The following is a 12,840-nucleotide window of genomic DNA, read 5'->3' on the forward strand; positions in this document are numbered from 1 at the left end:
TGTACTTGAGCTGGGAATCACACCCCTAGCTCACAGTATAGACACAGCCAAAATGAAAACACATGTCTTGAGAATGCATATGTCTACTGCAATATAAAGCATATACAAGTACCGTACCGGATTCTCACTGGTTAAAGGGTCTTGGTTAAGAGAACCAAATAGAAGACATAGAAGATTTATTCATTCACTTCAGCTGTTAAGAATACTAAACTGGGAATAGTAACAAGAGAATAAATATACTACTCTGGCATACTATGAAGATGAATACTTGCCTGAGAAAACTACCATATCTAGGATAGCTAAATTACACACTGCTCAGATTGAGGTCACTGCAGTAGACACTAGGGACCAGTATGGGATTAGTTACTCAGTCAATTACAGGCGACATTTACCCCAGTGCAGAGGGGGCTTCTTCAAGAACCTTAGCATCAATTACGCTTCTCTTTAAGGTCCATCTTGTGTGGACCCTTGCATTGGGGTATATTTTCCCTATTTAAGTTGGAGACATAGGGAGCTAAAGTGTGAGACACACAAATGGGTTAAAGGGAAGAAGAGGGACCAGGCCGAAATAAGATTCAGAAAGGGGACTTATAAATGGGAAGGCACAAAGCCAGGAGGGTAACATTAGAAAAAAGGAAGAGGGAAATAAGATTTCAATAGCAGGAGAAATGAAGGAGCTTAGAGGGAGGTGAGAAAATGGGCTCCCCAGTAAGAGTAGCTCCATATGCTTGCTGGGAAGAAGAGAAGGAAAGAGAGAAGAAGTCCTATGTCCTCTCAGAGACATTAAGATGCTGAGGAGAGAACAGACCTGCCATCTTCTTTTTAACATGGCAAAGGTAGAAAAAACCTGCTGTCCTCTCCCCCCCCCCCCCGAAACTTGAAGGTATCTATGGAGGTAGGGGAAGGGTATTATTGGAGTGGGAGATTTGAGGAGATGGAACATTGTGTGTAAGGAAGATGGGGTCTTCATAGGTTTTGAAAAGCATCCAAGCTTCTGGAAAATTATCCAGAACCTAATTTTCTGAGGCCCTGAATTGGAATATTCATGATTAAATTAACCTGAAATTCATCAAAATGTACCTAGCAACACCCAGATCCCACACTTACCTGGATAAGTGTCCCTGGTAAAATTGTTACAAGGTTGGTAACTATGCTACTATCACAAAAATAGTGTTGTGCATGGTATAACAACAACATTGGATGATGAATGTTATAATATGGAGGAATCATGTTAACAGAAATTTTGTCAGTTGAAATGAAAGCTAATTAAAAAGCCAGAATAAAGAAATATTGTGCCTTCTAATAAATACACCATGTCAAACAATTTTGCAAGATTTGTTTTTAATTTTTTCACCTATTCATATAAAGGTTCCACCTATTACAGAAAGAAGGCTTTCTGCAGCTTTCACTACCGTATTTAAATACCTCTGAAATTTAAATTTCTAACTCACATTCAAAACGTAGCCCAAAGCTTGTCCTCATACCAGGGCAAGATAGCTCAGGATAGGAGCCGGCCTACTGACCAGACAAACCAAATGACTTTTCTATTCTCTGAATCCCTGGGAAGAAAATCCCATAATACTTCATAGTATAAAATTTCTTTGGAATGACACTTATTGATGATTGAACATTTCTGCTATGCATTTTTCTCTCAGTATTAAGGGCCGTCTCTTTATCAGATATGATGATGATGCTATCTTGTGGCTACCAACCGTAAGCCTTAGTCCATACTGCTTTCTTCTTGAACTCTGGTAGAAACCTCAAAGCCAGAAGTGTAGCTGAGAAAACAAGGACAAGTCACATGATTATGTACAAACTGTTTGGTAAAAGACAAGAATCACCTGTATCACAATTATTTCTATATTATTTTCATTGGCTGTTTTCAGGGTTCTGCAGAAGCTAGTACAAGGGGGATGGTATTTGAGCCAGGATCTCCAGGCACAACCACAATACAAAATAACATCCCATCTCCTTCTCCTCTTGCTAATAATCCCACCTCATTCCCTGCTCTTCAATGTTACTCCCCTAGCCCCCTGTTGCTTCCATATGAATGGCAGGACACTGTGAAAGAGATTAACTAAGGAAGTGTGTCATTTCTAGCAAGGGAAGGTTGGTCATATCACAATTTGCTGCTCCCATGGGACCCAACCTGTTCGTGGCCACTACAAACACTTCCCTGTCCCTGCAAAAGCATCCCCGGGTGCACACTGAAAAAACTTTAGGAAAATGGTTAGTCTTGAAGCAGTTTTACACTCTTTAGGATTAGCCAGGTTACACAGGGTTAAATAATTTTGAACTGGCTGTCAAAGATTAAAGGCCACATTAACTGATTGGATTACTGGTCTTCCCAGAACAATGACACACTAGGAAATGCAGAACAAAGCTTGCACTAACACTTGAAGTTTTTTAAAATATATATTTTTTATAACTAACTTTCCTTAAAAATAACATGTACTCAAGCCATTGATATATGCCAGTAACCTTAACTGGACATTAACAAAGCTTTTGGTGTTTGACGCTATTTTATGCTAAAACTGAGAGCAACGCTTTATTCTATCTGGATGTTCCGTTGCATGGTGAGTGAGAGAGATAAAATGAGGGATCAAACAATCTAAAAAAGGATTTAAAGAGAGAAGAATGTTTATTTGCTCGTGGAGGTTATCTTAAAGCCAATATGTAGTTCTGTCATCAACATATGTTGTTAACCTACAAACATTTTTCTTCTTTAACAGACTAATGCTGTTGTCCTGTGCTGAAGGAAATATAGGAATAAACAATATCAGAAATACATTACCTTTCAACATTTCTCTGGAGGATTCAGATAGCACTTCTTTAGGGCTCTCCATTATATTAAACAGCCAGTCAATAAACTAAGATTAAAATTAATAGCAGTTGTAAATTAAAAGAATGTCCGTATCAGACCACCACAAATTCTCTCTGACCAAACTGGCTTAAGACATGCACCCTACTCAAGTTTAGCTACAGTATATTTGGACTGAATGGCAAATCCACCCAAGTTAGAGTTGCCCATCACTGCATTATAACAGTCCATTAGTATTTCATTTAACACAACAGTACAGGAATTATCTGAGTGATTATCAAAGTTATTTCTTTTTGCAGTATGAAAATGAGGGAAGCCCTCACTATTGCCTATTTCTATTATGATACTTGTCTTTGATCAGTGAATTCCCAAGACGACATTTATTTGGTTGCTGGTGAATATTGCTGTTCATTCCTAACATGGACATATAATATTCAGTGTCTTACTATTAAATCTATAAAGTAGTAACTCATGATTGGGCAGAGAAAAAAATCAAATAGAAAATGAGAGTCACTATGTTTATATGTTTTTCAAAAATCATTGTTAAGCTATTAGAAATTGTTACGGGTGTAAAACAGATTTAGAACTAGATTGCAGCTTAAAGCCTACTTTCATGTCAAAGGGCAAAAGTTACTGTTGGATGTTAGAATTTATAATTATTTTTCAAAGGCTATTTGTTTGCACACTTGCTACTTAAGTTTTTAATCATCAGCCTTGGGTGGAATGGGACAGACATTAGGGCAAAAAAGGAGCAGTGTTTTAAGTGAGCCATTTGGCTGACTTGATATTTTGTTTGCAAGGCATGCTGACACTGTTTTGGAAATATACAAAATTGCTAAAGAAAACAGTTAATAAAGTTCTGAATTTTGCTCACGCAAAACACCAACTAAAACAGTGGACATGCACAATAATAAATAAAACACTGCAGAACTGGGGTGGATTGAGACAAGCTGGAGAATCATAGTAATAAGAGATGGAAAAAACATATTATGTCACTCAGTGCCTCTCTCCGTCAATGCAGAATTGGTCACTTAGTAAATGTTCAAATATTTGGACCAGTCTAGTTTTAAATATTCCAAGCAATGCAGTTTCCACCATTTCCCTTGGAAGAATATTCCACAGCTTAATATATCCTACTACAACATACTGTCACAAGATCTTGCCTGACAGTCTGAATTTTGCCTTCTGGGGACATTTCCCTTCATCCCATTATCCCCAGTTACACTACTTTGTAGCATAGCAAGCACAGTAAATAATTCATCTCCATATTTGATGTTTACACCCTTTAAATATCTGCACTCATCCTCCTTTATCAGTCTGTAAGGGTATGACTACATTGCAAAAAGAGACCACAGTAGTGAATTTCAGAGCCTGGGTCAACTGACTCAGTCTCATGAGGCTCAAGCTCACACTACAGGGCTAAAAAAACCCAGTGTAGATGTTCTCACTCGGGCCAGTGCCTGGTCTCTGAAACCTGGCAAAGGGAATGGGTCTCAGAGTCCAGGCTCCAGCCTGTGCAAGAACATATACATTGCTATTTTTAGCCCCCTAGTGCTAGCCCCACAAGCTAGAGTCAGTTGAACCTGGCTCTGAGACTTACTTATGTGGGGTTTTTTGCTTGTTTTTTTTGCAGACATACCCTTAGCCAGACTTCCCGAAGTCAATGCCCTCAGCACCCAGATCATTTTTAATCACTTTTTTCTGACTTTTCTCCAATTGTTGTTGTCTTTCTGGTAACGTATGTTGCCTAGACGAGAATACAATATTTCAGATATATCTGGATGGTTTATTTTTAAAAGGCACAGACTCAAATGCTTTATTAAAACCTAATTACAAATTTGCACATTAATGGCCTAGTTCTGCATTCACACCCTCCAAACTCTCACTTCAGTGGGAGTTTTGCGCGTGCAAAGAAGGCAAGATCCAGTCCTTAATGCGTACATGTTTGTTTAAAATAATTAAATGCCGATGTACAGAGGTCACCATTTATATTCATTACAGGAAACTCAAGCCAGATTTGCCAAGTTAGGCACATACAATCTCACACACACACTTATGCATACCTAATTTGGGCTTGCAAGTAAATGATGGGCACAATAAACTGGGGGTGGGGGGGAAGGAGAGATCGTCCACTGGTAGAAGATCTGCCCCTAAGTGTTTGCATGCCGAACTAGCCATATGCAGGAGCAAGTACACACATGCACACACCCCTCCCCCCAAGTAAACCTACTTAATGTTAAACACCCAACCCTTAAGTGTTCTTTATCAACTTGCATCTTACTTTATTTAAGGGCATGTTTTTAAGTAAGTCATATCTGACTGCGATAAAGAAAAATGAGAGCTCAAGTCAGATGCAGTAGATATAGAGGAAACAGCTGCCTCACATAAGACCCGAGCTGACTCCACTGAGAACTGAGGGTGATCTGTCACCCTCAGAAAGTGCTTAGCATCTTGCATGATCAGGCCTTTAGAAAGTAAATTATGTGCAGCTTTACCTTTTGTGTTTGTTCTTTCCAAGGCTCTTTAGCCAGCAAAAGCTGCACACTGTTTGGAAGGAGAGTAAGAGTCTCCTGCACGGAGAGCTTTTCAATTGGATGCTTGCCAAAATCATCGGCAGACAATTCTGGCAATACTTCTTTGTGTTTCCATGACGACCAGCTGGCACTGAGGCCAAGCAGTAGTGGAGCACTATGGTCAGCCCAGGCAACCACAGAAGCTGCAAATATCCACAACAGGAAGTCTACAGCCTAAACAGGAAACAGACAAGTTTGGTTCATTAGTTAAATAATAAAGAAGAAAAAAATGTTATGACATCTTATTCTCCAGGATAAATCCTAGGCAACTGAATACTCAAACTTTAAAAGAGAAAGACTAAGGCAGTTTAATGGTCTGGGTTTCGTACTTTAAAGTAATACAACAGTATTTTAAAACTACAATCCTTAAAGCAAGGGAAGCAAATGGAAACAATTCTGAACCAGACTTCTTTAGCAATGCACTTATTCATTTTTTTATCTACACTGGAAAATAATGCTTATGGACAGGCATTTCAACAAGTCTGGCATCCTGTTCCGTGCAGCAGCCAACAGCTGGTGCTCTAGGATGATTAGTCACATGCTCACCTCCATACTGCACATGGCTAATAGTGCTATACTATATAGCAAGGGAGGAGGCTCCTTTCTGATGTGTGCAGCAATCAAGTGATGCCCCAAAGCATGAGATTTAAGTATCTTAGCAAGCATAACTACAAATAGTATTGGTAGCCCTGAACTGTCCAACCCTTGTAAAAAAAAAAAAAATGCCTCTGCAGTACTCTGACCTACTGGGACAATGAATGCCACAGATGAATTAACATACTATAAAGGAGCTTTTCCTTTTAACAGTTCCAAGTGTATAGAGTTCTACATGATATAGTTTCCTTTCATACTGTCACTGTTCTCACAGGTTAGGTGCTAGACTTACTTATTTAAGAGACTTTAAATATATGTACATTTTAAAAACCTTTTGAGGACAATCAGTGATTTTCCTTATGGAGATAAAAGGAGATTTATTCTAAAAGATAAAAAGTGAGCGAATACATGTTCCTTGGAAAGGACATAAATTACACCAGAAACCATTTTTTTCTGAAAGCTACATATTTTCACAGTATGTACCTCTTTAAGATCCAGATTTTGTATAGGTATTGACTTGTAAGCAACATTTCTGATATAGCCCATCAATTCTAACAGCCAGTCCATTCTTTTCAATACTCCTGTAAGAACAAGAGTATTGTCTTACGTAAATGATAGTAAATACTCCTTTTTCTTTAAAAAGCAAGTACCAGGAAACACCATAGCAATCAAACAGCAAGCCAGGGGAGGAATAGCAGCAACAATCATAACATTTAATTTTTGTGTGCCTATGCCAAAAGGCATATAGGCACATTAATAATAACAGCTGAAACTCACATTATAACACAGACAATATGGCTGTAACAATCCCTAAAGCTAGCAAACTAAAAACAATACATTGAAAAAGATAATGAAAAAATAATCTTTCATAATAATTCCATCCTGCAGATATCACTGATCTGCTCTGTGGACATCCCATATAGATTCCTGATCATGACATTCCAACACTAACACAGAAGAGATCACCCCCCAATCAAATAAATCTAGGCTTTGCGTTGAGTCCAGTGCATGCTGGGAAAGAATCTGGGGAGTATAAGAAGTGGTGTGTAAAACCTCTTCCAGTGCAGATTTGATCAATAAAATTAATACAGTAGCTATATGCCTAATCAACTAGTCTCAGTGCTTTAAGGAGTCTCCCAGTACCCAAAAGCATACCACCATATAACTCTTCAATATAACTATAACATTCCTTCCTTATAACTGCCTCACTGAGTTTTTGTAAGAGCTACCAAGACCAATCACACACTTTTCATCAATCAATCAGACCCGGCTAACTCAAAACACAGCCCCGCCTTCTTTATCCAAACAAAACACCAACTACTTTCAGCATGAGTATTGGGGGTGTGTACTCCCTTCCTTTCTAGCTTGCCTCTCAGTTGCTCCTTTTATCATCTCCTGCTACTCTTAGTTTTGTATTTTTTTTCATGCATCTCACTTCTTACATACTAATTAAACCCCCTTATTTCAATCAAATACAGCACTTTTGTAAATCTTTCAAACACAGATGACGTCTGAAGTCCTTTCCATTTAAACTCCTATCCATTTGTATAAGTTAGACTTTAAATTTTGGAGAGCAGTGACCTTGTATTTTTGATCTATAAATCCTCACATCCATTTATAATACTTCAGAAATAATACATAACACACCTAGAAAGACTTGATTGGACCAAAACTTTTATTTAAAATAATTCGTGCAGATTCATTAAGCTTTTTCACTTCTTCCTTCAGTGAGGCCTTACCTGTGTTTTCATGGCTTACAATTCGGGCATGGTAGAAACTATGAAACAACATCCATGCAATAGTTTCTTTCTGCTGGCATCTTACCGCAATACCAATCACATCATTCAAGCTCAACAAAGACAGTCGGCCTTGAGAAACTAAATACACTTTGATGAAAGTGGTCTTTTCAATATTGTTCTGCAAAAGCAACAAAAACTTGATTAAAGTAAAACATTCTTCCTGGGTGACAACAGTAGAAGATACTACATGTCTCTGTATAGAGATGGGAGGAATACTTCAATCATTAAGCCAGCTGATTTCTCTCTTTTTGGGGGGGGGGGGGGAGGTTAAATGGATTGGACAAGATACAGTATATAATACATATCACGTGGGGTTATATAATAGCACATGAAATGCACATAAGTCGGTACAATCAGACCATGCTTACGCTTGTAAACAATGATTAGTGCTTATGGAAGGGGTCAATGTGACAACCCTGGTTTAAGTCTTATTTGCACAAGACAGGAACAACATGGGCTGCAGCAATGCAGATTTTCTCACGCTGCTTTTCCAGTGTGACTTCATCCTGACCCCAAGGGACTAACCTCATAGTGAAAGGATAGTTCAGTTTCAAAGGCCTGTTTAAATTCTTGGACTGCTCTCAACAGAGTCTGCCAGCAAGGGTACCATGGTGGTTATGTGATATGGACACTTGCATATAAGGGGGCTTGATCTGAGATCACCAACTCATTCCACTGAGGTCACTTCATCACCAGATCATAACTTTTGATCACTATCAATCTCAACTCTATTTGAGCAAGTGACCTGGAGTTGGAAAGCTTTATATTTCATTATCCTCCTCAGCCATCCTGTCCACCATAAAATATTTTGAACGCATCTGAAATACAGTGTGATAAATCTATAATACTGGCAAGTGTGAAATCAAAAAATTGCAATACAATTTTTCAATTTTGCAACAGTGTCCAGGATTCATGAACTCAGACGCAGTGGATTACGACATTGTATTTAGTCTGTTTAAAGAATCAGATGGCTAATGTATAGAGGGAGGTGGTCTTGTGGTTAAAATACTAGACTGGGATTCAGGAGACCTAGTGTCTGTTACTGACCCTGCTACAGACTTGTCTGAATTTGGGGAAGTCATTTAGGGCCTGATTCAAAGCCCACTGAAGTCAACAGGAATTTTCCCCATTACCTCAGTTTCCCATTTATAAATTGAGGATAATGACATTACCACACAGGGTTGATGTGAGGATACATTAATCAGTATTTGAGAGGTGTTAAAATATTCTAAGTGACGTGTAAAACGGTACAGTGAGACTTCATCCTATACATAAACAAGTGTTGGGGAGAATTCTAGAAGCCTACAATGAAACACGATTACCTTGGAGAACTGGGCAATCCGGTCAACCTCTGCATCTGCCATTTCTGAGAGGCATTTTGCTACCTCAATATACATCTCCACGTCACTTCTCTGGAAAAAGAAAAAAACGTGTGTGTTTATACATGGATAACTGTATTTTAATATCATTAAAGTAATGAAGAACCTAGGAGCCTTTTTATTCATTTGGATAATTTAATAAAAAGTTTCTAAATAAAATGAAGCTGGAAAATATATCACTTATTTTGCATTTATGGTGGACTTGAATGTATTTAATTTTACTATTTAACAAAAACAACAAGTTGGAAACTTCTAAAGAAAAGTGCTTTTCCTTTGGTGTATTTTCTGTTTGTTGTCCTCAAGGAATTTGTCACTGTGAGAAATTTTCTGTCTAAAATTGGTTTTTTCCCTGATTATTCTCTGCTTCCATTTCAACAATTATTTTACAAATTCTTTATTTTTTAAAATTGCCTAATTATTTGTGAGGCAAAGTCCACTCCAGTCCACTACAATTTACCATATTCTAAAGAATATCTGAAGAAATTTTCACCGGAATGGTATTAGATTATTTACCCAAAACTCCTGCATCAAATTTTAAATCCAATCGCTCAGTACAGATTTCATGAAAAAAAAAAAAAAAAAGTAAGTTTTTGCCAACTGCGGAAAACTCAGGCAAACATCTTATAGTGGCTTTTTTTATCCCTCCATCCAGCCTTGCTCCCTAAACCCTCCCTACCCTAAAAAAACAAACCCTTAAAATTCTGTACTAGAATGTGAATATTTACTTCTCTTACCTGAATCTCTTCTGGCAAAAGCTCAAATATTTTCTCTGTAGCCTGGCACAGAAGGTTCCAGCAGTATTGGGCAGGGCTTGGAAGTTTCATAGCCTGGCTGAGTCCCTGTAAGATACTCTGGCAAAGCTCAGGATTTTTTGGGTGCTTCTTTGTTTCAAAATGCTGTACTAAAAACACTTCAGTAAAAGTCTGTAGTTTGTCTTCTGCAACGTGTTTCATCCATAGGGGCAAAGTAGTAAAAAGATATTTCCTGGTTTTCATCTGAAGGGCAAATACAGGGCATTACTGTACATTGGTTGTGCTCAAAGTCTTTCCTCCTACCTTAGATAATTAATACCATTATCTCACTATTCCTAAGGTGCTTCCTTTTACTAAGTATAGGGAATACTACTAATATTGAGGTAACATGAACTAGTTACAGTAACTCCTCGCTTAACATTGTAGTTATGTTCCTGAAAAATGCAACTTTAAGTGAAACGATGTTAAGCGAATCCAATTTCCCCATAGGAATTAATGTAAATAAAGGGGGTTAGGTTCCATTGAAATTTTTTTCACCAGACAAAAGACTATATATATATATATATATATATATATATATATATATATATATATATATATATATATATATACATATACATATATATATATATATATATACATATACATATACATATATATATATATATATATACATATACATATATATATATATATATATATACATATACACACACACACACACACACACTATAAGTTTTAAACAAACAATTTAATACTGTACACAGCGATGATGATTGTGAAGCTTGGTTGAGGTGATGAAGTCAGAGGGTGGGATATTTCCCAGGGAATGCCTTGCTGCTAAATGATGAACTAGCTTTTGGTTGAGCCCTCAAGGGTTAACCCATTGTTGTTAAGGTAGCCTCACACTCTACAAGGCAGCACGAATGGAGGGAGTGGAGACAGCATGGCAGACAGAGACAGAGACACACACCCTGTGTGAGAGAGAGAGATGCGCATTGCCCCTTCAAGTAGGCTGACCCCACTCTAAGTACACTGCCTTTTTAAGTAGATAAGCAAGTTGAGACAGCAGCTGCTCTCAGGAAGCTCCCTCCGTTCTCCCCTCCCCCCCCCCATGGAGATGGGGTAAGTAGGGTGCAGGAGCAGGGGGGAGGGGGACACCCTGACATTAGCCCCCCTTTCTCTCTCCCCCCACCCCCAGCACAGCAAACAGGAGGCTCCCAGGAGCAGCTCCAAAGCAGAGGGCAGGAGCAGCATATGGCAGTGGGGGGAGGGACAGCTGAATTGCTGGCAATTGATAGCCTGCTGGCCAGCTGCCACATAGGGAACTTAGGGGAGCAGGGAGCTGATAGGGGGGCTGCCAGTCCACCCTGGTTCCATGCCCCCACCAGCTAGCTGCAACGGGCTGCTCTTCCTGCAAGCAGTGGACAAAGCAGGTGGGTGCCAAACAACATTCTAAGGGAGCATTGCGCAACTTTAAACGAGCATGTTTCCTAATTGATCAGCAACAAAACAACATTAACCGGGACGACTTTAAGTGAAGAGTTACTATATTAGAGGCAAAATTGGAAAGTTTTAAATGGCTCTAGAGTACAGTACACAGAACTTAATCTTCCCATATGATTTATAGCAGAAAGTAGAAGAGATTTACCAGTGACTCAAATAGTTTCTCTCTTCTTCTATGCTAAAAAATTTGGACTCCATCTCTTAGGCCTTGTCTACACCCAGCCGCTAGTTCGGCGGCTGGGAATCGAAGTTCCGGGTTCGATTTATCGCGTCTGGTCTGGACGCGATAAATCGATCCCGGAAGCGCTCGCCGTCGACTGCGGTACTCCAGCTCGGCGAGAGGAGTACCGCGGAGTCGACGGGGAGCCTGCCTGCCGCGTGTGGACCGCGTCTGAACCGCGGTAAGTTCGAACTAAGGTATGTCGACTTCAGCTACGTTATTCACGTAGCTGAAGTTGCGTACCTTAGTTCGAAGTTGGGGGTTAGTGTAGACCAGGCCTTAGTTTTAGATTCAAACCTCCATTGTCCCTCAACTATAGAGAAAGCGTAAAATTTTCAAAAGTGCCGAAGTTACTGGGACTTGAGGCACTTTTGAATTTTTTTCATCCCAAATAACTACAGATGCTTCTCCCACTTCTTTAATATTGTTATTATTTATTATTTGTATTACCATAGTGCCTAGGAACACTAGCTGAAGCAGTAATTTAATCCCTTGTGATCTATTAAGTTTTCCTCAGGTTCTCTCACATACTGAGGATTGTGTCCTATCAGGCAGAGTACAACTGTGGCCTTCCAACAGAACTCTTGGCCCATTCTACACAAAATGCACAACCCAGTACAATTCTTTGGCAGAGAGGTGCAGAAGCACCTCTTCAAGATTGCTTCTTAATCTTCAGGATGATGATAAACTCTCCACTTCCTGGAGCTGAATGCACTGCCCTTGTGGCCTGCAGACTCTGTTGAGAAATGAGAGGCTCAAACTCAAGTCTTCTCCTTACTGGTGACAAACACCCAAACCAAATCCCAGAACTTTTAACATCTTTACCAACTCTAACAGATTACCAGTTCACTAAACCATGGAGAACTGGAGGATCATAGACTAAAACGAGCAGAATTTTCTTCTAATTTTCTTCTAATGATTCTGGGCCAGTTTCTCAGCTGATGTAGATCAGCACAGCTCCATCAGAGCTACATTATTCACCCTAGCTAAGGCTGATGTGGAATTTTGCAGGATTTCTAAAGGACTAATTTCATGCATTGCCGGGGGCCTTGTAGAGCCCATACTGAATTTCCACACCTTGATTCCCACTTTTAATCTGAGGATATCACCAATTTTGATGCTAACACAGATTACCCTTTCAATTGTATAAAGATTAATTTAGAAGAGCAGAAGGGGAGAAAAGCAAGATGAATAAC

General features: G+C 39.1%; 1 protein-coding gene across 3 annotated transcripts in view; it reads right to left on the minus strand.

Annotated features, from left to right (window-relative positions):
- Nucleotides 1-1,704: 1,704 nt before the first annotated feature.
- FOCAD (focadhesin) overlaps nucleotides 1,705-12,840 on the minus strand; it is a 177,958-nt gene continuing 166,822 nt past the window's right edge. For all 3 annotated transcript variants that reach the window (XM_065406352.1, XM_065406351.1, XM_065406350.1), the window contains 7 exons: nucleotides 9,901-10,161; nucleotides 9,110-9,199; nucleotides 7,728-7,905; nucleotides 6,472-6,569; nucleotides 5,317-5,568; nucleotides 2,795-2,870; nucleotides 1,705-1,778 (listed from right to left, as the gene is read on the minus strand). In XM_065406352.1, coding sequence (XP_065262424.1) covers nucleotides 1,705-1,778; nucleotides 2,795-2,870; nucleotides 5,317-5,568; nucleotides 6,472-6,569; nucleotides 7,728-7,905; nucleotides 9,110-9,199; nucleotides 9,901-10,161 — 1,029 coding nt within the window. The remainder of the gene's footprint in view (nucleotides 1,779-2,794; nucleotides 2,871-5,316; nucleotides 5,569-6,471; nucleotides 6,570-7,727; nucleotides 7,906-9,109; nucleotides 9,200-9,900; nucleotides 10,162-12,840) is intronic.

This window comes from Emys orbicularis, chromosome 6, assembly GCF_028017835.1.
Source record: "Emys orbicularis isolate rEmyOrb1 chromosome 6, rEmyOrb1.hap1, whole genome shotgun sequence".
NCBI classification, from domain to species: domain Eukaryota; kingdom Metazoa; phylum Chordata; order Testudines; family Emydidae; genus Emys; species Emys orbicularis.